The sequence below is a fragment of the Carassius carassius genome, chromosome 39 (genome assembly GCF_963082965.1).
Source record: "Carassius carassius chromosome 39, fCarCar2.1, whole genome shotgun sequence".
NCBI lineage: Eukaryota > Metazoa > Chordata > Actinopteri > Cypriniformes > Cyprinidae > Carassius > Carassius carassius.
In genome coordinates, this window is record NC_081793.1 from 17,611,428 (window position 1) to 17,632,722 (window position 21,295).

General features: G+C 38.2%; 1 protein-coding gene across 5 annotated transcripts in view; it reads right to left on the bottom strand.

Annotated features, from left to right (window-relative positions):
- Positions 1-21,295, bottom strand: part of LOC132121511 (inactive ubiquitin carboxyl-terminal hydrolase 54-like) — a 142,195-nt gene that overhangs the window by 26,027 nt on the left and 94,873 nt on the right. For 3 of the 5 annotated variants that reach the window (XM_059530990.1, XM_059530991.1, XM_059530988.1), the window contains exons 4-10: positions 14,172-14,306; positions 7,953-8,066; positions 7,773-7,855; positions 3,623-3,731; positions 2,370-2,516; positions 898-1,047; positions 634-805 (exon numbers count right to left, since the gene is read on the bottom strand). In XM_059530990.1, coding sequence (XP_059386973.1) covers positions 634-805; positions 898-1,047; positions 2,370-2,516; positions 3,623-3,731; positions 7,773-7,855; positions 7,953-8,066; positions 14,172-14,306 — 910 coding nt within the window. The remainder of the gene's footprint in view (positions 1-633; positions 806-897; positions 1,048-2,369; positions 2,517-3,622; positions 3,732-7,772; positions 7,856-7,952; positions 8,067-14,171; positions 14,307-21,295) is intronic. The other 2 variants (XM_059530992.1, XM_059530989.1) reach the window with 1 other exon arrangement.

The following is a 21,295-nucleotide window of genomic DNA, read 5'->3' on the forward strand; positions in this document are numbered from 1 at the left end:
AGTCCTGGTTCTCCCGATGTCCAGTCAGCGCATGATTTCCACAGACAGGCAGAACGTGCAGGATTCATATTCATTCATATTCATAATCATAGTCTTTTTGCGGCTTAATATTCACAGACCCCAGTCCATATTGCATTTTTATTCAAGTGTACCGACTTACTTTTGATCTATTCATCCAAAATGTGGCATATTTCGTCCGCGTTATAGGCTGAATTCCATTTTTATGACTGGATTCTACGAATGTGTTCTCCGCGTCGCGGAGATTATGGGCCATATGTCTTAGTGCAATTTGGGAAAGAAAAAAGCTGTATGTGGATGTGTGTAAATATTCAAATGTAATCCTCTTTGTAATCGTTACAAATTTCATAAGTAACTGTAATTTAATTACTCATTTTTTCTTAGTAACTGTAACGGATTACTGTTACATTTATTTTGTAATTAAATTACGTAACGCCGTTACATGTAAGTAGTTACTCCCCAACACTGCATATGGATTTGGATTGACTGTATTTTCATTTTTAAGTCAACTATTACTTCGTCGTCTGATTCTAAAAATAAGCAATGATAAATAGGATTGTTTTTTGTTTATCCCTCTATCTCTCCGTTCCTCCTCTCACTTCCTCTTAGTCTCACCGGAGTCTTCGCTGTCATAGCCGGCCTTGCTGCTGTGGTGCAGGTCCAGCTGTGCTGCCAGCATGTCCTGCGATGACACGGGCGTCCCTCTGGGGTCAGCGTACAGCAGCAGGAGTGGCTGGTAGTGGCCTTTTATACATCTGGATACCACATCCTTCCACTTGGGTCCAATCTGTGATATTTTTGTACATTCAGAGTTAACCGCACACTCGATTCACAATTAGAAATGCTACAATCAGCTGCCAGAGACAGATGTGTCATTACCTCCTTCACATGTGCGTCATCGAAGTACATCCACTTGCGTATCTTGGTCTGGAAGAAGAAGGTGGAGTAATGCTTGCCGTAGTAGCAAACCATGCCCACAAGGTAGAGCTCCGATTGCTTGGCCCGCTCATCCGTCACACGGTAGAACAGCTGGAGGGCAGGAACATAAAGAGAGAACTGACTGTGAAGACCATTCACATGTGTTAACCCATTCTAACTAAACACTGAATTGTCAGCACTAGCAGAGCTTATTTTGATATAAGATACTTTAATATAGTTAATTGAATATATACAAAATAATAATACTTGTAGTTTCCACACAGTTTCAACATTTGAGCAGGTAACACAAGCTTATAAGAGGGAATCTAAAAAATAAAAGTCCATGTAGAACAGGGTTAAAAAATGGTTTAAAGGACTGGCTCCCTTTCAATAAATGAGTGTGAATGAAAAATAAATTGAGATGTAATTTAAAAAAAAAACGTAAAACAGGAAGAAGAATTTACTGAATTGCAATTAAAGATAAACTTAGTAACACAACAGAAGAATTTCATTAAACATTGTTTTGGCAACAAAACATATTAATATAATTAACCCTGACTTATTACATATTTATTTCTTGATAGTTTAAAAGACAGTTATAGAAACATATTTTATTTATGCCATAGGGCATAAAATGCATCTTTATTAAAACAAACAGTCACATATATATATATATATATATATATATATATATATTTTTTTTTTTTTTACTGACTACATAATGCATGGACTAAACGATAACATTTTGGAAAGTGTTCTTATTACTAACATACAGTAAATAATATTTTATTAAATATAATAAATAGCATCATCAATCAACAATAATCAATCAATCAAACAATCAACATCAAACGACAATCATTGTATAAATGTAATTTAATACTAATTATAAAAATAAATGTTGCCGTTATTATTATTATTTCTATTATTATTACCATTCACTCCACTTTGGACAATTTATTGAAACTCTCTTATGCTTCCCAAGGCTGCATTTATTTGATCAAAACCATAGTAAAACAGTAATATTATGGAATATTATTACAACTGTTTTCTATTTTAATATATTTAAAAATGTAATTTATTCCTGTAATGGAAAAGCTTAATATAAGGCAGCCATTATGTCATATGCTGTGTGTATAAAAAGAAAAGTTATATTAGTCTTTGAATTTAATTCTATTTTTTGTTCCTTTAAATTCAAGTTCTGCATTCCGTCACACAGAATGGCACACAACCCTGCTGTGAAGTACGTGAGAATGCTACAACACTAGTGGGGCCACAGAGATATTGAATGTGACACAGAGTACACTGTGCTTCCTCCGCTTGTCCTGAACGGTGCATAAGAGAGAGGGAGCTGGAAGCTCAAGGTTACTGCGTGGAAGTGTCAACAAAAAGGAACAATAATAGTGTGTTGTCTGTTTATGCAAGAGTCTTACGTCACCCAACCGCAGGCACGTGCCCAGGCTGTGGATGACGTCTTCAGCTAGATCAGAGTGATCTGAGTCCCACACCAGGCCGATACTTATGATCTCCGGGCAGTTCATCAGAACCCGCCGAATCCGCAACACCTCGCCACAATTACTCTGAAATGAGACAAAAAAAGAAGGCATCTTGATCGCATGTGCATGTGTGTGAGAAAGACAAAAGGTGAAGGAGAGATGAAAGGAATGCTTCAAACAGGGCAACACGGCCCAGCAGGGCCTTATGTTCAACGCCCAATGTTCTAGCTGTGCTCTTTGAGTCACCACCCTCGGTCGAGCGCTTTGGCAGGGGTATACGGAAACAAGCTCTGGCGACAAGCACCACTCCCAGCCTGAACCCTTCCCTCAATATACAAAAACCTAGCCGGGCACTGCCTTTGTGGAACGGGCATCAGGGTGGCAAACAGGCTGGCACCAGACCTGGGCAGGAAGGGATTAGAACCGGCCTCTCTCTCTGTGCCTCAGTTGATCCATCACAGATAAACACACGCAAGCGAGGCAGCCAATGAACAGCCAGCAGCGACAGCACTGCTGAGCTTTGAGACAGACACACAGTGTCCCATTAGAGATCATTGGTAGCCTCAGCTCCGCAGTCTGTCCTGCCAAGCGCTGGGAATCCAGACAAACAAATGCTTTAAGGGCCAGACCACTAAGCTTCTAAAGAGCAGTGACGTTACAGACTAACAACCTCGGTTACATTTCAATAAAGCCATTTCAGGGAATCGAGAAATTAAAATCAATGGAAATGAAAGCATGGATTTCAGCTCGAATGAATTTTGACTCATTTCGCTGATTTGATACGGATCAGACTGTAAAAAGCTGACAGGGGTTTCTCCGTAAGCACGCTGAATGATGGTTGGAGCGTGTTTGGGTTGATGAAATCAGCCGCCTACTGTGGCGGGGTGAAGGTGCACAGTGTGTGATAAGAGCTGATCAGCAGCTGGTGTGTAATAGGGTAGGAGAGTGTGTGTGTGTGTGTGAGTGTGTGCTGGGGGTCTGTCGTCTGTAAAGAGGAGAGAAGCAGTGAGCAGAACACTCTCTTGGGTGAAGAACAGATGGTCTTTATGGTTCCATGTGAACAGCAGAGCTTTAAAGAGTATCTGGGTGGCTTGAAAAGGGTTTATTTTAAAATCTTAATCAAACCAAGTGACAGAGCATTGAAATAATGTAGGCATGAAAGAAAGAAGACGTGTGTATGCTATACTCACCGGACAGTTTCGCAGGTCGCCCATGGTGCTGGCGTTGCGGAGAAGCTCTCCAAACATCTCTGGTGTGGGCTTCTCCTTACATTCCAGCATTCGCACAGCTTGGTTACTGCAGCAGAGGGAATAAGAGACAGATGTGTCCTCAAGCACCAGCGTTAACACCACTGACAGGAAATAAACAACTTTACATACAATAATTTTGAACTTTAAAGAAAAGTATAATACAGCTCAGTGTTAAATTTTTTCAGCTGCCCAGAAACATTAGTGTACACAGATGTTATATATCATCTGTAGATCACTATTCCCTAGAAGACATCAGAAACTAATGTAGCAGCACCCATTCTCTGTTCGATCTTCACATGGTCTCCATCAGGACAGAAGCCGTAGGCCTGTGCAGAAATCAGCGTACTTTACTGGCTAATGCTTTCTTAAGCTAAGCGTGATAGCATCCATTTGACATGCAGCATATCTGCACACATGAAGCGTCTTTTAACATGTCCCATAGAGGAAATGTGCCGAGACAGTCCCTTGAGGGCTAAATACAACCTATAGACAGACAGGTCTACCCTTTCTTTAGCTGTCTTACTTTCAGCATTATTCAGTATGCTTTATTTGAAAATGATGGTCATACTGGAGAAAAAATAAATAAATAATAATTTAATATGTTCTTTTTCCTGGTAAACATATTTCTCTTTTTGCAATAAAACAGTTAACGTACAGACCACCTTGACCTTGAATCACACTTCACATTGTTTAGCATGCAGTGTTTATGATCTAAGATTACTGCTTATTATATTAGACACATTAATAATGATGTTAAGAGGGTGGATGGCATCCTCTTTTTTTCTTTTCTGGCACATTATTATTTGCAGAGTCACTCATAATGCACGACTTGCACAAATTATGGTCTATTTATGCATTGCGTGAAAATTTCTGATCGATTGTGGTGTCTAAACCACTTTACATTATGAGTGCGTTGAACTATTAAAAAATTTGCACTGTTGTTTGGCATTATAGCTTTATTTACTCCGGTTTCCATTTAATTAGTTATCTATTTACTCATGGAAGATTAAAAAGTATTGTGTAATTTGCACTGCAATACAGTGCTATGTAAATGTGACCTGAGAAACAATTGAATAAACAAACCCTGGATAAAATTATGTACATGATAACAAGTTAGCATGTACTTCATTTATATGTGCAGTTTATTGGAATCGCAAAAGTGCCATGCTTGGTAGTTTATAGCGTAATATTGTAAATCAGTTCTTTCAGAATTATAAATGTAAGCCTCGCAGTTTTCCATGTTATGTGCAAGGTTGGTTTAGCAGCTTTCTTTCTGGATGAAAAACACTGTGTAAGGATTTTTAGCATATTGCATAGTCTTCGTTTTCTGGTGTGAGTTTGTGGATGCATGTGGAAATAGCTTCCCACTGACAGTGTCTGCGTTCATATGAAAGCCATCGTGTGAGAATTCAAGGATACACACATCCAGGAGTGAAGGAACACACTGTACTATAATTTACTGCCACAAGGCCTCGTGGCAAAGCACACGATTTACTGAGGAGTGAGAGTGTGTGTGAGCGCAAAGGAGAACAGATATTGCACGTTCATGCATGTGTGCAATGCCAAGGCAGCAAAGTGTGTATGAAATGGTAAAGGTTGACATGTATTTAGCAATTCAGAGGGAAACTTCTGAATGTGCATGAGCTTCCATTATCCACATTCAGACTTGAAGAATTGTTGTTTTCATATCTGATACTGAAATCTATGAGGGATGTCTAAAACTGTTTTTTTTTTTATTTCAGCCTGTCAAAACAGATCCTTGAGTGCTTTTCATGAGATTTTATCATTCAACTTTTTAGTACTCATGTGAAGTGAAATGATTCTGTATGGCGCTTTTCCACTGCACAGTACCAGCTCGCCTCGGCTCGCTTCAACTCGGCTCTGTTTGGTTTTCCACTGTGTAAAAGTTGTACCTGTACCGGCTTCCAGGTACTTTTTTTCGTACCACCTCCGGCGAGGTTCCAAGCGAGCTGAGGCGATACTATAATGTGACGTGAAAACACAGCAGACTGCTGATTGGTCAGAGAGAATCGTCACTATTCACTGCGTCATCATTACACGCGCCAGCAATAGTATCCAGATAGTTTTTTCAGCAGTGTTTCGTTTTGCTGCCCTCAGCCTCTCCTGAAACAACGTTTGTCTTCTTGCTGTGAGAAACAGCCACATCCCGAGGATCAAAAACAACATGCACTCGATTTCCTCCATTGTCCTGTGTGTGTGGGTAGCGGGTGTGTGTCGCGTAGAAGATTACGTCACGGCAGTTTCCTGCAGCGTCGCTATGACAACCAGGTACTATTGTGGAGGTACTATCTGCAATGGAAAACGGATTGAAAAGCGAGCCGAGCCGAGTCGAGTCGAGCTGGTACTGGTAATGGAAAAGCGCCAAAAGAAAACTCTGACCTACATGCTCAGTGATAGCTTAGAAACCTAATAAGTAATAAAATAAAACAAAATAAGGCAAAATAAAGATGATAAATGGTTTGTATGTGCTTAACATGTGCCTTTACAGTACGTGCAGTTATTCTTACAAAATAATGCACCAATTACATACACATACAGTTTGACAGATTGCACATTAGTACCCTTTATTTGGAATCTTAATAAATCAGGGCCTTAGTGGGGGGTCAAACTATTCTATTATTTGGCAATGCATAATAAAACAAGAAAGTGAAATTCTGAATCATGATGGAAGCCAAAATGCTGATAGGGAATGCTGTGGGCATACTGAAGGGGCCGGGGACAAGATTCCATGGGGGAGTGATGGGTAATGTCCAATCTGTGTCCTCAGTGGTCCACTTTCTCATTAGAGAAAAGGTAGTATCATGGTCTAAACATTAGATGGGTCAAGGAGCCTTCAGAATGAAACACAGCAGGTAAGAACGTTTTCAGGAAACTATAAGACTATGTGTGTGTGCACATATGTAGGATTTATATGTTGGAACGTGGGGATTGAGAGAAAGAGAGAAAAAGAGGTAAAATATGGCAGATGAAGGTTGTACATGTGTGTAACAATCTATAAACTATAGTGTGAGAATAGGACATGAGGGAGAGGATTGGGGAGGGCACATTTCCTGTACATAGCTCTAGCAGATGGCTCTCACAGGTCTGATATGTACGATGACAGCTAATAACCCATGATATAGAGCCTCATTCCAGCCCAGCAGGTCGCCTTCAGCATTCAGTTGGAGCTGGTGGCTCACTTACCCAATAAACACTGTGGAGTTGCCTTCAGTTCCCAGTGTGATGTGTAAATCGAAACCCTCACTCAACATCAAAGTGACAGGAGCCACAATCATCTGTTTCCACCGCTAAACGGCACATACACGGTCACACACCCCACCAAGTCCCAATAGATCACCCTCAACTGCGAAAGTATCCATCATTTTTGCAGCACAAGGCAAAGTGAACCAAAACACATAGCATAGCAAACCATAATGGTTGGCGGTAGTATGGGCAAATGGTTCAAGATTTGTGGTGGTAACTTGATTGAAAAATGTACACTTCAAGGGATTCTATTGTCACTGGGCTCTTGAGTAGGACACTTAAACTCTTTAAAGTGCTTTTTTCACACTTATTTTCAAGCGCTTAATACACTGTTAAGAAGTTTGGGGTCCATAGGTTTTAGTAATGTTTTCGAAAAAATTCCAAGGCTGCATCTATTTGCTAAAAACTCCAGTGAATACAGGATTCTTGAGAAATATTATTACACTTCATAATAAACGTTTTGAATTTTCAGCAGCCATTACTTAATTGTTCAATGTCACACGATCCTTCAGAAATCATTGTAATCTGCTGATCTGGTGCTCAAGAAACATTTCTCAGTATTATTAATGTTGAAAACGGTTGTGCTTCTGTGACATTTTTTTCCAGGATTCTTTGATGAAAATAAAGTTAAATATTATGTAGTGAATTCCAAATCACTCTATATGTTTTTAGATGCTGACTTCATAGCAGCTGTCTACGTATATAGGCAGTAAACCGCAAGTCATCTAACTAAGTTTTGGAAAAGAGCTAATTAGTTTCTATGAGCAGAAACATATGTACTGTATTGATGTTTTCCTTTGATATGAAAACGTGGTCCTCCACTTACCAGAGAGAGGTGGTGGAGATATAGTGCACCATCTGAATGAAGGGGAGAGGATCCGACGTGGCTCCACAATTATTACAAACACACTGGAAGAGAGAGTAAAAAACACACAATTGCAATACATGTTAATAGGCACCACACAAAATGTAAAAAAAATAAATAAAAAAAATAAAATAAAATCACCTGTTCAAAAAGTGTCATGGCAAACTTCTGATGTGGGATGCAGTGCTTGGCCGTGCAGATGTCCTCCTTGGTCTCATCTGAGATGTGGAAGTGGATCCGCATGAGCAGGTTCTCCTGAAAAAAAACCAACACAGAGAGTTTGGATCTTTTCTAGTAAATGTGAGTCGGTGTGTGTGAGTGCATTGGCTTTCTCATTCCTTTGATCTGGCTCTGATAAACAATTCTGGAAGAAGATGCTTAGCTCCAGTGCAATACAGCACGCTGACTATTTCTGAGGCATTTAAAGAGAGAGGCAGCTTTGAACGAGTGTTTATGTACAACCCGAATTCCGGAAAAGTTGGGACGTTTTTTAAATTTTAATAAAATGAAAACTAAAAGACTTTCAAATCACATGAGCCATTATTTTATTCACAATAGAACATAGATAACATAGCAAATGTTTAAACTGAGAAAGTTTACAATTTTATGCACAAAATGAGCTCATTTCAATTTTGATTTCTGCTACAGGTCTCAAAATAGTTGGGACGGGGCATGTTTACCATGGTGTAGCATCTCCTTTTCTTTTCAAAACAGTTTGAAGACGTCTGGGCATTGAGGCTATGAGTTGCTGGAGTTTTGCTGTTGGAATTTGGTCCCATTCTTGCCTTATATAGATTTCCAGCTGCTGAAGAGTTCGTGGTCGTCTTTGACGTATTTTTCGTTTAATGATGCGCCAAATGTTCTCTATAGGTGAAAGATCTGGACTGCAGGCAGGCCAGGTTAGCTCCCGGACTCTTCTACGACGAAGCCATGCTGTTGTTATAGCTGCAGTATGTGGTTTTGCATTGTCCTGCTGAAATAAACAAGGCCTTCCCTGAAATAGACGTTGTTTGGAGGGAAGCATATGTTGCTCTAAAACCTTTATATACCTTTCAGCATTCACAGAGCCTTCCAAAACATGCAAGCTGCCCATACCGTATGCACTTATGCACCCCCATACCATCAGAGATGCTGGCTTTTTGCACTGTTTACCGACAGTGGTTTCTGAACGTATTCCTGGGCCCATTTAGTAATGTCATTGACACAATCATGCCGATGAGTGATGCAGTGTCGTCTGAGAGCCCGAAGACCACGGGCATCCAATAAAGGTCTCCGGCCTTGTCCCTTACGCACAGAGATTTCTCCAGTTTCTCTGAATCTTTTGATGATGTTATGCACTGTAGATGATGAGATTTGCAAAGCCTTTCCAATTTGATGTTGAGGAACATTGTTTTTAAAGTTTTCCACAATTTTTTTACGCAGTCTTTCACAGATTGGAGAGCCTCTGCCCATCTTTACTTCTGAGAGACTCTGCTTCTCTAAGACAAAGCTTTTATAGCTAATCATGTTACAGACCTGATATCAATTAACTTAATTAATCACTAGATGTTCTCCCAGCTGAATCTTTTCAAAACTGCTTGCTTTTTTAGCCATTTGTTGCCCACGTGCCAACTTTTTTGAGACCTGTAGCAGGCATTAAATTTTAAATGAGCTAATTAAGTGGATAAAAGTGTAAAATTTCTCAGTTTAAACATTTGCTACGTTATCTATGTTCTATTGTGAATAAAATATTGGCTCATGTGATTTGAAATTCCTTTAGTTTTCATTTTATTAAAATTTAAAAAACGTCCCAACTTTTCCGGAATTCGGGTTGTATGTGTGTCAGAGCGAGTGAGTTGTGTGGTCTGGCACTTATATTCATTTTTCTCTGTCAGCACTCACTTCACATTAATCTGATCAAGTGAGAACAACACATCTATTTTTCATAATAGTCCTTTTGATTCCCTGGCTGAACAAATTTAAAATCAATCGATCACACTGCAAGTTCCTGACAAAGGAATACAGGGTGAATGAGGGAGTGGGAGAGAAAGTGAAAGAGGTGAATAAGACCATACATCAAATCTCTAGTGCCCCTCCTTTCATCTTGCTAACAGCCATGGACCATGCCTGCAACACCCCTATAACTACCACTGCTGGAGAAACTACTTTAAAACCAAAGCTCCCCAAGCTGCATGCTACTTTATTTTAATTAAAATAGTTAAAGTACAGTCAAGATGCCAGTTTGAAAAAGCTAGCTAGCTACAGTACTCACAAAAAAAAAGAAATTGCTAAGGAACAGCAGCTTCATTCAATCGAAGGCAACAAAATTGTTTATATATAATTATTAAATAATATAAATTACTTGTGAAATCAGAGCACAATTGACCAGGTACATGAATCTTAAAAGGTGACAGCATTAAATTTACAAAATACGTACACAAGATGAAAAAATATTGTATTAATCTTGGACAGCAAGTGGCATTTATTGTATAGAAGTAAAGCACAAGCTGGTAAAAAATACAAAAAAAGGTTTGATAGGTTGAAATATATTGTTCATTAAGACAAAGGTATGTGAGACACTTTCTCAATTTCATTCTTTGAAATATTGTAAAAACAACAAAAAAACAAATGTCATACTACTATTAGCAAAAAGTAGTTTTCCACAGGACTTGGAACAGTCAAGCTAGTCACACAATTAAAAAATATAGTTAAGTTAGCACCACAAGTACTAGTTATCTACTCCCCAACACTAATAACTCAGAGTTCACCGAGCTTGTAAATAGATTCTTCCCATACTGCGTTCAAACTAATTTCACATCTCAACCCCTCCACTAGACACTTCTCATTGAGTATCCTACAACAAATCATTAGTGTATGGAGCATTTCATTTCCTGCTCAGATAATAACGCAGCTATTTATGCTGGGGTGCAGATGTGCAGAGGAGCGAGGCAGAAATGAAGAGCTGTCATTTCACTAATGTACTGCCTGTCGTCTAGTGCACGTGAGGAGAGAGGTCGCATCTAAATGCGGAGATGAATGGTGCGAATAGCGCTTGGCCCCATGTCTGTGTCTGCCTCGCAAATGCAGCAGTCAAACAAATAGGAGAAATCATGGCAGCTCCATTCAACAGATCCTCAGCTAAAAATAATGAGCCCACGACGGAAACAGACCTTTGTTATCGAACTGCAGACAAGGTGCTAATTGAACTACAGTACAGACAAAAGTTTGGACACACCTTCTCATTTAAAGAGTTTTTTTTATTTTCATGACTATGAAAATTGTAGATTCACACTGAAGGCATCAAAACTATGAATTAACACATGTGGAATTATATAATTATATACATAACAAAAAAAAGTGTGAAACAACTGAAAATATGTCATATTCTAGGTTCTTCAAAGTAGCCACCTTTTGCTTTGATTACTGCTTTGCACACTCTTGGCATTCTCTTGATGAACTTCAAGAGGTAGTCACCTGAAATGGTCTTCCAACAGTCTTGAAGGAGTTCCTCGAGAGATGCTTAGCACTTGTTGGCCCTTTTTTGCCTTCTGTCTGCGGTCCAGCTCACCCCTAAACCATCTCGATTGGGTTCAGGTCCGGTGACTGTGGAGGCCAGGTCATCTGGCGCAGCACCCCATCACTCTCCTTCTTGGTCAAATAGTCCTTGATGCCTTCAGTGTGACTCTACAATTTTCATAGTCATGAAAATAAAGAAAACTCTCTGAATGAGAAGGTGTGTCCAAACTTTTGGTCTGTACTGTAAATAACACTGTGATGATGCTGTCTTTTGTGACCTTACGAGTAAGCACAGCTGCATTCACAGATCTATGGCAGAAAAGCCCTGACATAGACAGTACTGGATGCATATAAATGGGTATTTAAGATGGAGACAATCACAGGGTCTCTCGGCGAGCTATCTTGAATGATCATTCCGCTCGCTTGTTGAATGATCGTTCAATTGCTTATTTGCTTAAAAGCAATTATCTGTATTGATGCTCACGTGGTGTGTCCTTTAAGGACATAAATGTGAGATAAACACAATCTATGGACCTTAATCAGGTCCGGGCTGAATAATCAGGTCTGGGGATTAGAGGAGTGGGTTGAAGAGTACAGGAAGACCTTATCGAAAGCTTCCATATCCTTAATGATCCTATCCTAGCTCATTTAAAGCAACAGCAGTGCCTGTATATATACCTGCCAACTCCTGCTGTCATATGCCTGTAAAGCATGTGACGCCTACAGCAGTAAATCAAAATATTCACTTAAAAACAGCTCTGCTGCAAAATCCAATGAGTGTGTGAGCTGTCTACTAGTATATATTGGCAACAGCTTTAAGTGCGATGTGTTGTTAGATTCAGTATGAGCCTTTTTTTTTTACTGTAAATGGTTTGCATGTTACTGTAATCCATCTAGCAGTTTCTGAACACAAAAAAACATCTTGTTATTATTGGTAATAAAAACTAAAACAAAAACTAAATTATTATTTTTTTCCTGAACTGTTAACTAAAATAACAACTAAATAAAATAGCCAAAATTAGATTTTAGGTTTTGATGGTATATTCTAATATATTATACTATTATAAAACTTGAAACCTTTAATAACACGAGAACATGTTGAGAAATTTTACATTGGACAACATTTTTGAATTAACTTTGGCTGCTTTAAAATAAACTATATATATATATATATATATATATATATATATATATATATATATATATATATATATATATATATATATATATATATATAGATTGATAAAGTCAACAAAATTAAACTAAATTGAATAGATGCATTAAAAATAAAACAGAAATAAAAAACTTAATAAAAAAGCTGAAATACTGAAATGGATCCTTTGATGAGAATGAGGTAATCCTAAGAATAGGTTGTGTCAAGCTCAGTAAAAATGTCTAATTATTTATTTAATTCGGCACTTCAAATTAGTTTGATCTAATTAAAATGGAGTATTTCAGGCAGTATGTGTGTGCTAAGTATCTTCATTGCTTTTCGATTCTTAAGATGTTAACTTACCCACATGCTAGCCTCAAACTAAGCTGGAATCACCTGAGAGTGGTAGTTAAGCCTCTCTTGCATTTTATTTGACGAATGTGGATGTCTCTTAATGCACTGTTATGACCCAAAACTTTGTTTAGGGACATTAAGGGAGTTTCATATATATAAAACAAAAACCTTTTTTACTGATCTTATCAAAACGCATTCTAGAATTGCCTCATCCAAGAAAGATACAGTGGTCCCAAAAGGTTTTAGAACTGCAAAGTCTTTACATTATTTAATAAAATATCAAACAAGATGACTTTTTTTTAAACATCTTAACTGTCACCCTCTGTGGGATGCTTAAGTTTACTTCACTATATTACAATTAAATCCTAATCTAATCATGACAAACTATCATTGGAAAGGTCTACGACTCCCAAATTCAGAAATTCAGCTCTTTTGAAGCTTTTTATATATTAAAACAGATATTATCTTCCAGATTATGATAAAGTATCTATGGATATTCTTCTTGGTGAAATTAGCTATTAAAACCATTAAAATCCACCTGGTGGTTAAAAGTCACTGCACTATGGCTCAGAATTGTGAATTCAGTTCTGAGAAAAAGTCTATTGTTATTTGTTTGCAAATGTGAATTGATTTAATATTTTAAGTGTGGCTTAAGTCTTTAAGCCACCTTTTGTTGCCACTGTATTTAAACTGCTGACAAAACATGACACAAGATCATATTACATGGTAGACAAAATCTGTCTCCCAACAACGGAAGGAAATAAACCCATCCATTACTTTACAGTTAAATACGAATCAACCTCAGACACATTTATGCCACATTTTCAGAGTATCCTATCAGTCAGCTATTTGACTCAAATATACTTATCAAAGATATACCAACGCTTTTTGTCAGAAACATCCCAGAGACACGTTTTTTTCAGTGCATAGAGTAATATATGAATATTACAAAAAGTTGTCAAACTTCAGCTGTCTGCTTTCCTCCAGAGTCATTTTCCCTATGCTGCTCAGACTTCATGTTTCCATTTCTACCACTCTTCAAACCACACAAGGATGAACACAAGCAGCAGTGCTTGAAATTCAACAACTAACATCTCTGGAATCTAAGATCAAGGTTGACAAAATTCAAGTAAGGAACGGAAAAAGACAGAACTGGGAGAGGGGATGCGAGGAGAGACTAAAATAGGGTTGAGGAGAGGTGAGAGGAGGAAATGCCTGAGACAGAGAGAGAGAGATGGATGAGAAGAGAGGAGGTAAGATGGGTATAGCGGCTCATTGTGTCAGCAAAAACAGAAAAGTAACTTATAAGGAGAAATTGTGGGAAAAGGGGTGAAATGGGGATAAAACAAAGGTCTTACAAAACACTCGGCCGCGTCGTCCATGATGCCCAGCTGGAAGCGCTGCTCGTCTTGGAAGGTTTTGGCCAGAGCGCTGCGCAGAGCATCCGATGGGAGCACCTTCTCACTGCTGAACTGGAACTGGGCAAAGATGCTCTGAAACCACAAACGGAAACAGCACCTCAAAGAAAGAACAGAAAACTGATGCAACTAAGACACGCCACATCACACAATAGCTTTGGTGAGCCTGCCCACTCTCTGTGGATAGAATACACATGCTCGAGAGAAGAGGGCTGACATACTATACTGTAAAAACATTACACTGCAATACAACCAATCGCAGACTCTTTTAGAAGAAATCAATAAACAAACACACAGGCTGTGTTTCGAAACCTAGCAACTTGCCTACTTAGTCCTTAGAAAGCAACTGTATATGATGGGCAAAAATGCAGTCTAGTTATGTAGATCAGCAGAAAACATGCCACCAATGCTGTCTAAAAAAAGCAGCTTGTAACAATGTAGCCAAAAAATATTTAAGGAAAGGAAAGAAAAAAAAAAAGATAAAATGTAGTTTAGGCAGCAAAGTTTAGGCAGCCATACATCAGGATGCTAAAGTAGGAAGCTCTCTAGGTTTTTGTTGTTGTTGTTGTTGTTGTTGTTTAATAGCTAGTGTTTAAACAGATTGGAATGTCTAATAAAGTCGAGAAAATGTACCAGTGTCCCCATTAGTTATGTTTAAATGGGCATCTCAGTAGGTTCTGAAACACAGCAAACATTCAAAGGTGTCTAAGTAGGCAGCTAACAGAATTAAAACATTTTAAGCTAGAATTTTTAAGCTATTGAACATGTCCAATAATGCCCACAATGTTGTCTAGGTAGGCAGCTCATTAGAATTTTAAACAAATAATATATGCATGTAAAAAAATAAATATTACCCAAACATATTTCCAATATCATGTGAAAGTTTAAGGGTCTGTAAGGTTTTTAAATGTTTTTAATTAAAGATTCTCTTATTCTTGTTATTTAGGTACATTTTTAAACCATGTGGACATTTGAGCATGCCTAAATACTGTCCCCTCAGACAGCTCACTACAATGCAGCCATACATTCAAAGTGATTTATGTCAAATCTTTTGTGTACGATATACAATTTTGTGGAGTCACACTCTATTCCTTCAATAGGACAAGCTCTTTCCTGAAGCAGTAGTCGAGAAACATCTGTCTAAGATACTGAGCTCATTAACAGTAAACATTCAAACAAATGCAGAGTCCTAAAAGCCTGCGGTGGAATCTATTCTCCTGTCCATCAGCATTGGCACTGTTATTGAACCCAATGAACAATGACTGCAACACAATGCTCTCTCACCAGAGGACATGCAGATAAGCTTAACAAATGGACTTGGGCTACACTTGGGCAAATATTTGCTGCGGCTGCAAACACACTCACACATACTGCAGTTTTAAAACCCTCATATATGCAGTGGGCACACTGCCCAAGACAGCCCCCCTATACAGTATGTGGAGGTGGGATGGGGGTTTTTCCCCTGAGCGGGATGGGCCGGAGGCTTTGGAACAGGTAATGCAGTGTGCTGACTGCACTGCACCATTAAGGAGAGAAAGAAAGAGGATGGAGGGAGAGGGAGGAAGAAAATGAGAGAAAGTGTGGGAGGGACATACGTAGAGGGTTATGTACCCCACTGAGAGCAAAATTCAGCCACTGCATCATTTCCCCATGCAGCTCTAATCACACACTGCTCAGCCCAGTTAAGATCCTGGAGTAATTTTCGCCTATGGACATATTTTAATGTCCTCTTCCTTCCCCATCTCTCTCTCTCTCTCTCTCTCTCTCTCTCTCTCTCTCTCTCTATATATATATATATATATATATATATATATATATATATATATCTGAGCTGATGAAACACTCTGGACAGATAAGGGCCAAATGGAAGTCTGGTGTGTGTACGCAGCAAATATATCACTCGGGTAATCAGTGCTCGGCCGACCTGCAGCCCTGTTTTGCTCTCCTCAGCATGAGCGGGGTGGCAGCACACACTCAAATACACTCACGACAAACTCTGAGTTCAGATTAGATATAGCAGAATATATTTATCTAAAGAAAACTGTTCTTTAAATTTAAGACCGTAGTTTCCATGTAGTTTCTTGTTCTTAAACATAAAGTCTGTCTGACTAACAAACTCAACCTATCACTTTTTCTGTCCATCTAAATGTAATAACACCACTGAAAAAGTGCTTGAACAAGCTTAATCTGGTTTGCTGGTCTTAGCTAGTTTCAGCTGGTTTTAAAGTCTCAGGTATATTTCATTTTCCAATTCTGTTCCATCCAATTGCGCACACAAAACCTTCAAAGTATACTTTATGGACAGCGAGCCTGGATGGACACATTTGTTGTGTTCAGACTTCATAGCAGACCTTTGGTTTTTGAGTGCTGAAACCACTCAGGCATGCAAACTTGTCCATTCTGAGTTTAAGACCGAAAGTTGACTGTTGGGCTGTTGTATAGAGTATTTTAGTCTAGTTTTTGCAGTGTGTTCTGTACTGTTGGACCACCATGAGTGTTTTTTTCCCCCGCAGATTGAGCAAGTTGCCAATAAAGCCCACTGGTGCAAGAGATCACTCTGATTTGCTGTTCTTATTGAACCAGTGCACAAGAAAGCAGAAAATTTTAAGTCACAAAATGCTGCTTTATGCAAATTCTGCTTTATTTATGGTTTGTACATCCACAGTCCTAGCTTTTCCAGTTTCCCTTTTTGAATGATGAAGCCAGACTACTATCTGCTAGTATGGAGAGTTATATCCTCTCACGCAGGTGCAAAACATTCATACTAGTTGGCCATTGACTGTAGTCTTTGTGGTGTGTTTAAGTTTAACTTTTTGATGAGACACAGGCGATGTAAGGCAAAACCAGTGTCTTCTTTCTTGTCTCTAGTTCTTTGATGGTGGTTTGGTTTGTCTGTGCTATTATAATCCTGGCCAAGATGTTATTCAGCTTGTATAGCCAGTTCCCCAGTAAGACCATCTAAAGAGTCCTCAAAACCCCTCTAAAATCAGCCAACAGACTAGCCTAACCAAGAGTGGAGACAAGTAAACCAGATTAGGCAGTTTTCTAAGCAGGGATAGACTGATTATTTTACATAAATCAAAAACAAAGTGGAATATTCAATTCTTCTCACGGATATCTAGATAACCTGATACTTGCCTCAAACAAAACTCTTAAATTTCTCTGAAAGATATGATGCAACTAAACTGAAATTTTCAAAGTCCAATAAATAGTTCACTCCCAGCCCATCCTAACAAGCAAAATTACCCCAGTCAACCAGCTTCACTACAAAGCCTGTTGGCATCTCCTAAATCACGTCTGTAGTGGGTACTACATCTGAATTTTGAACTTACTTCGAAACCATTTTAAAAAGTATGTTCTATACCAGGGCCGGGTATTCAATTAAAGTTCCAAGAGGTCCGGTCTCTTAAAATAAAAAAACAAATAAAAAATTCTCAGTTGAGCCCAATTTGATATGAATATTAAAAGATAAGATCAGATGTTTTATCAAGCTATTGTTCTTTTTTTACATTTAGTTACATATGTAAGACAAAAGGCAATGTGACAGAAAAGATACTGTATGATGGTGCAGAGTTTCAAAGTTTAAGTCTTTCCTTGCATCTACAAATAATTTCACCAATTTTTCCAATTATATGTTTATTTTAAAATGCTGATTAATAATGCTAATTGTAGATTTAAAAAATCCTCTCACAAACCTGGTTTGAATGGTCAGAGTCATAGGTAAAAATAACTATATTTGCAGCATTATTGTTTTCTGCATTGTTTTAGCAAAAGTATCAATCTATTTTGCTGCTCACTCTGTTTCTGCTTCTATTTTTAATCTTAATTGTTTTAATGGCGCTTTAGTGTCTTTATAGAGAAGCAATGTGCACAGGAAGGGCTTGAATGAAGGCCGTTTGTGAAAAGATGTAAAAAGAAAATTGAGGATAAAACGCCGGAAGACGCAATTCATTACAATAAACAACCTTGAGCGCTTTTGGTATAAACCACTCTGTTGTTTTGAAGCGCTGCTCACTTTTTTTGGAAATTATTAAAATGGTGCCACCATTGCCATTATGTCTCGCGGACCGATTGGAACTAAGCCAAGCCATGGTCTGCCATTTGAATATGCCAGTTATATACAGTATGAATATGGGTAGTATGAATGATATTGTTGATATGGTCATATTACCATTCACAAATCGTCTCTCGTTGTATAGTAAAGTGTCCATCAAATGTGCACTTCAGAATTTTGCCAGAAGTGGTAGGTCATTTGGGTATATTCAGCATACTGTTTTTCGAATGCTATGAATTTAGCATTGCTACTAGTTTAGTGCACTGTTTTTGGCATACTATATAGTAGAGAAGTATTCGATTTGGGATAAACACATTTTTTTTATGTGGGCCAAATAGCTAGCAAACCAAAACTGACAAATATAACTGAATCTGACCTTCTCAAAATGGACAAAAATCACAAACCGCCTTGAGCCTTTATATTATATAATAGACAGAGTTTGTAGAACTAGAAATACCATTTGAGGGTTGAGTGGTCCATGTGAAAGTGACATGACATGTGGCCAAGTATGGTGACCCATACTTGGGGTAAGAGCTCTCCATTTATCCAATCCAAAGTGCACACACACACAGCAGTGAACACACACACACACACACACCATGAACACACACCCAGAGGAGTGGGCAGTCATTTATTGCAGCGGCTCCTGGGGAGCAGCTGGGGGTTCAGTGCCTTGCTCAAGGGCACCTCAGTTGTGGTATTGAAAGTGGGAGAGAGCACTGTATATTCACTCCCCCGACCTATAATCTCTGCCGACATGAGACTCGAACCCACAACCTTTGGGTTATGAGTCCAACTCTTTAACCATTAGGCCACAACTTCTTATGTGTGTAATAGCAGTTGATTTAAAGTGTGGCAGTGATGTAAAGTCAAACAAGCACATGTTACCCAACCGGCCTGGCTATACTCAAGTCATATGCATACATACACATACACACACCACACAAACCACCAGAGATTGTGTTGTCAGCTGTGAGCCCTGAGGCGTAGCCTGTGAAATTAGACATTAACCTCCACTCAAAGACACAAGACACAGTCCTGCACTGCTCAAAACTCACAAGGGCAATGAGTACACACATGCACACACGCCCTCACAGGAACATCAATCTTGTGACGCACGTAAATATATTAATATTAAACACTCCCCAGGCTCAGTTTTCAAATTGAAGAGGGATTGAATCTCATGCTGATTATGAGTTTGTAATTGGGTTTAACTCAATCGCTGGCTCTCACTACATAAAACGGCACAAACATAGAGGTGTCACTGGAGATTCTATAATAGGAAACATCATCGTAATAGAGGTGGCAGCTTGTGTGAGTGACTGTGACTTTGCATTTATTTAGTTTGTGTGTGCATGTGTGTGTGTGTTTGTTGCCTCCAGCGCTGCAGTTCCTCAGCGGGGCTGATGGTTGATAGAGGTCACCAACCTCAAGGCACTCTCACACCTCGTGAAGTGGCATTAATGTGGGACCTCGCCACCCAGTGTCACACTATGGCCTCTGTGACATGCAGCATCTCTGTCGACAAACATTATAGGCTTAAAAAACTGGTCAATTTTATGGTCAAAATTATTTAGCTAGCACAGAAACACCGCATTCAATTGTATTTATTCAACAACAACAGTGAGTCTGCTGATTTAGTCTCTTTTTAGGCTCATAAATGTGCAATTCAGCCATCACTTTGTTATTAATAATTAATTGACTGATTAAATAATATTGTCTTAATTTATAATTGTTATTAGGCAATGCACAAATAATTTCACACAGTATTTTACTGTTTAATTAATCTAAGAAAATAGAATAATAAATACAGTGTTAATGAATAAAACATTATAGAAATGTTTTTAGAAAATTGTTAAAAACGTGTAAACTGCAAAATAAAAAATGTTATATAGTTTAAAAGAATGTACAAAAATAATTTGAAGAGTAAATGCAATAGCACCTGAACTGAGATTTACATTTAGTTTTAAAATAAGATATTTTATTCAGCAAGAACACATTCAATTGATCAAATGTGATAAAAGAGATATTTTAAAATTACAAAATATTTATATTTCAAATCAATTCTGTTCTTTTGAACTTTCTATTCATCAAAGATTTTTGAAAAATATATGTATCAGCTTCCATAAAAAAACATTAAGCCTCTCAATTGGTTTTCAAAATTTCTGATAATAAAAAAAATGTTGCTTAAGCACCAAATCAGCATATTAGAATGATTTCTGAAGGATCATGCTTTCCCATCAAAAAAATAAATGACATTTCAAAATATATACAAATAGAAATAAAGAAAACATTTTATTTACAACAAACAAATACAGCCTTGGTGAGCACAAGATACTTCTTTCAAAACATTTTTAAAAATCTGACCAACCCCAAATCTTTGAACAGTGGTTTATATATATATATATATATATATATATATATATATATATATATATATATATATATATATATAAATGTCACTCTGTCTCAGAAAAAAATACCAGTAATTGATAATTTTGCAGTAGTTAGGTAAAAAATGCAATGAAATCAAAGAAGCCAATCAGTAAATAATATTGGGCAACTGTTACAAGCATACTTCTGTGAACAATCAATGATTTTTTCATATTCGTACCCCACAGCTAATTTGCATCTCAGTAAATGAACATGATATTCCCCACAGTGAGAACGCATTTAAATAAACACATTTGAAGAATTCAGCAGTTTCCAGAAAGGAACGGTGTGGCGAGGACATATTTCAGCACTCATTAGTAGCGTTAGATCATTAAATTTCAATAACATGGCTGGCAAGAAGGCGGTTGGTGGGTGGCACGAGTGAGGAACTCTCAGAACCAATGGGCCGAAACTAACGTTCCTCCATTAGAAATGAGAAAGGTGACGTAACGCATGCCAGTCAAGGATTTGGCAGGGGACAGCCAGAGCCCCATGAGATCACATGCCAGAGGGTTTGGCAGGAATATATAGCTCAGGGCAAGACCTGAGGGACAGGAATCCGCCTCAGAGTCAAGTA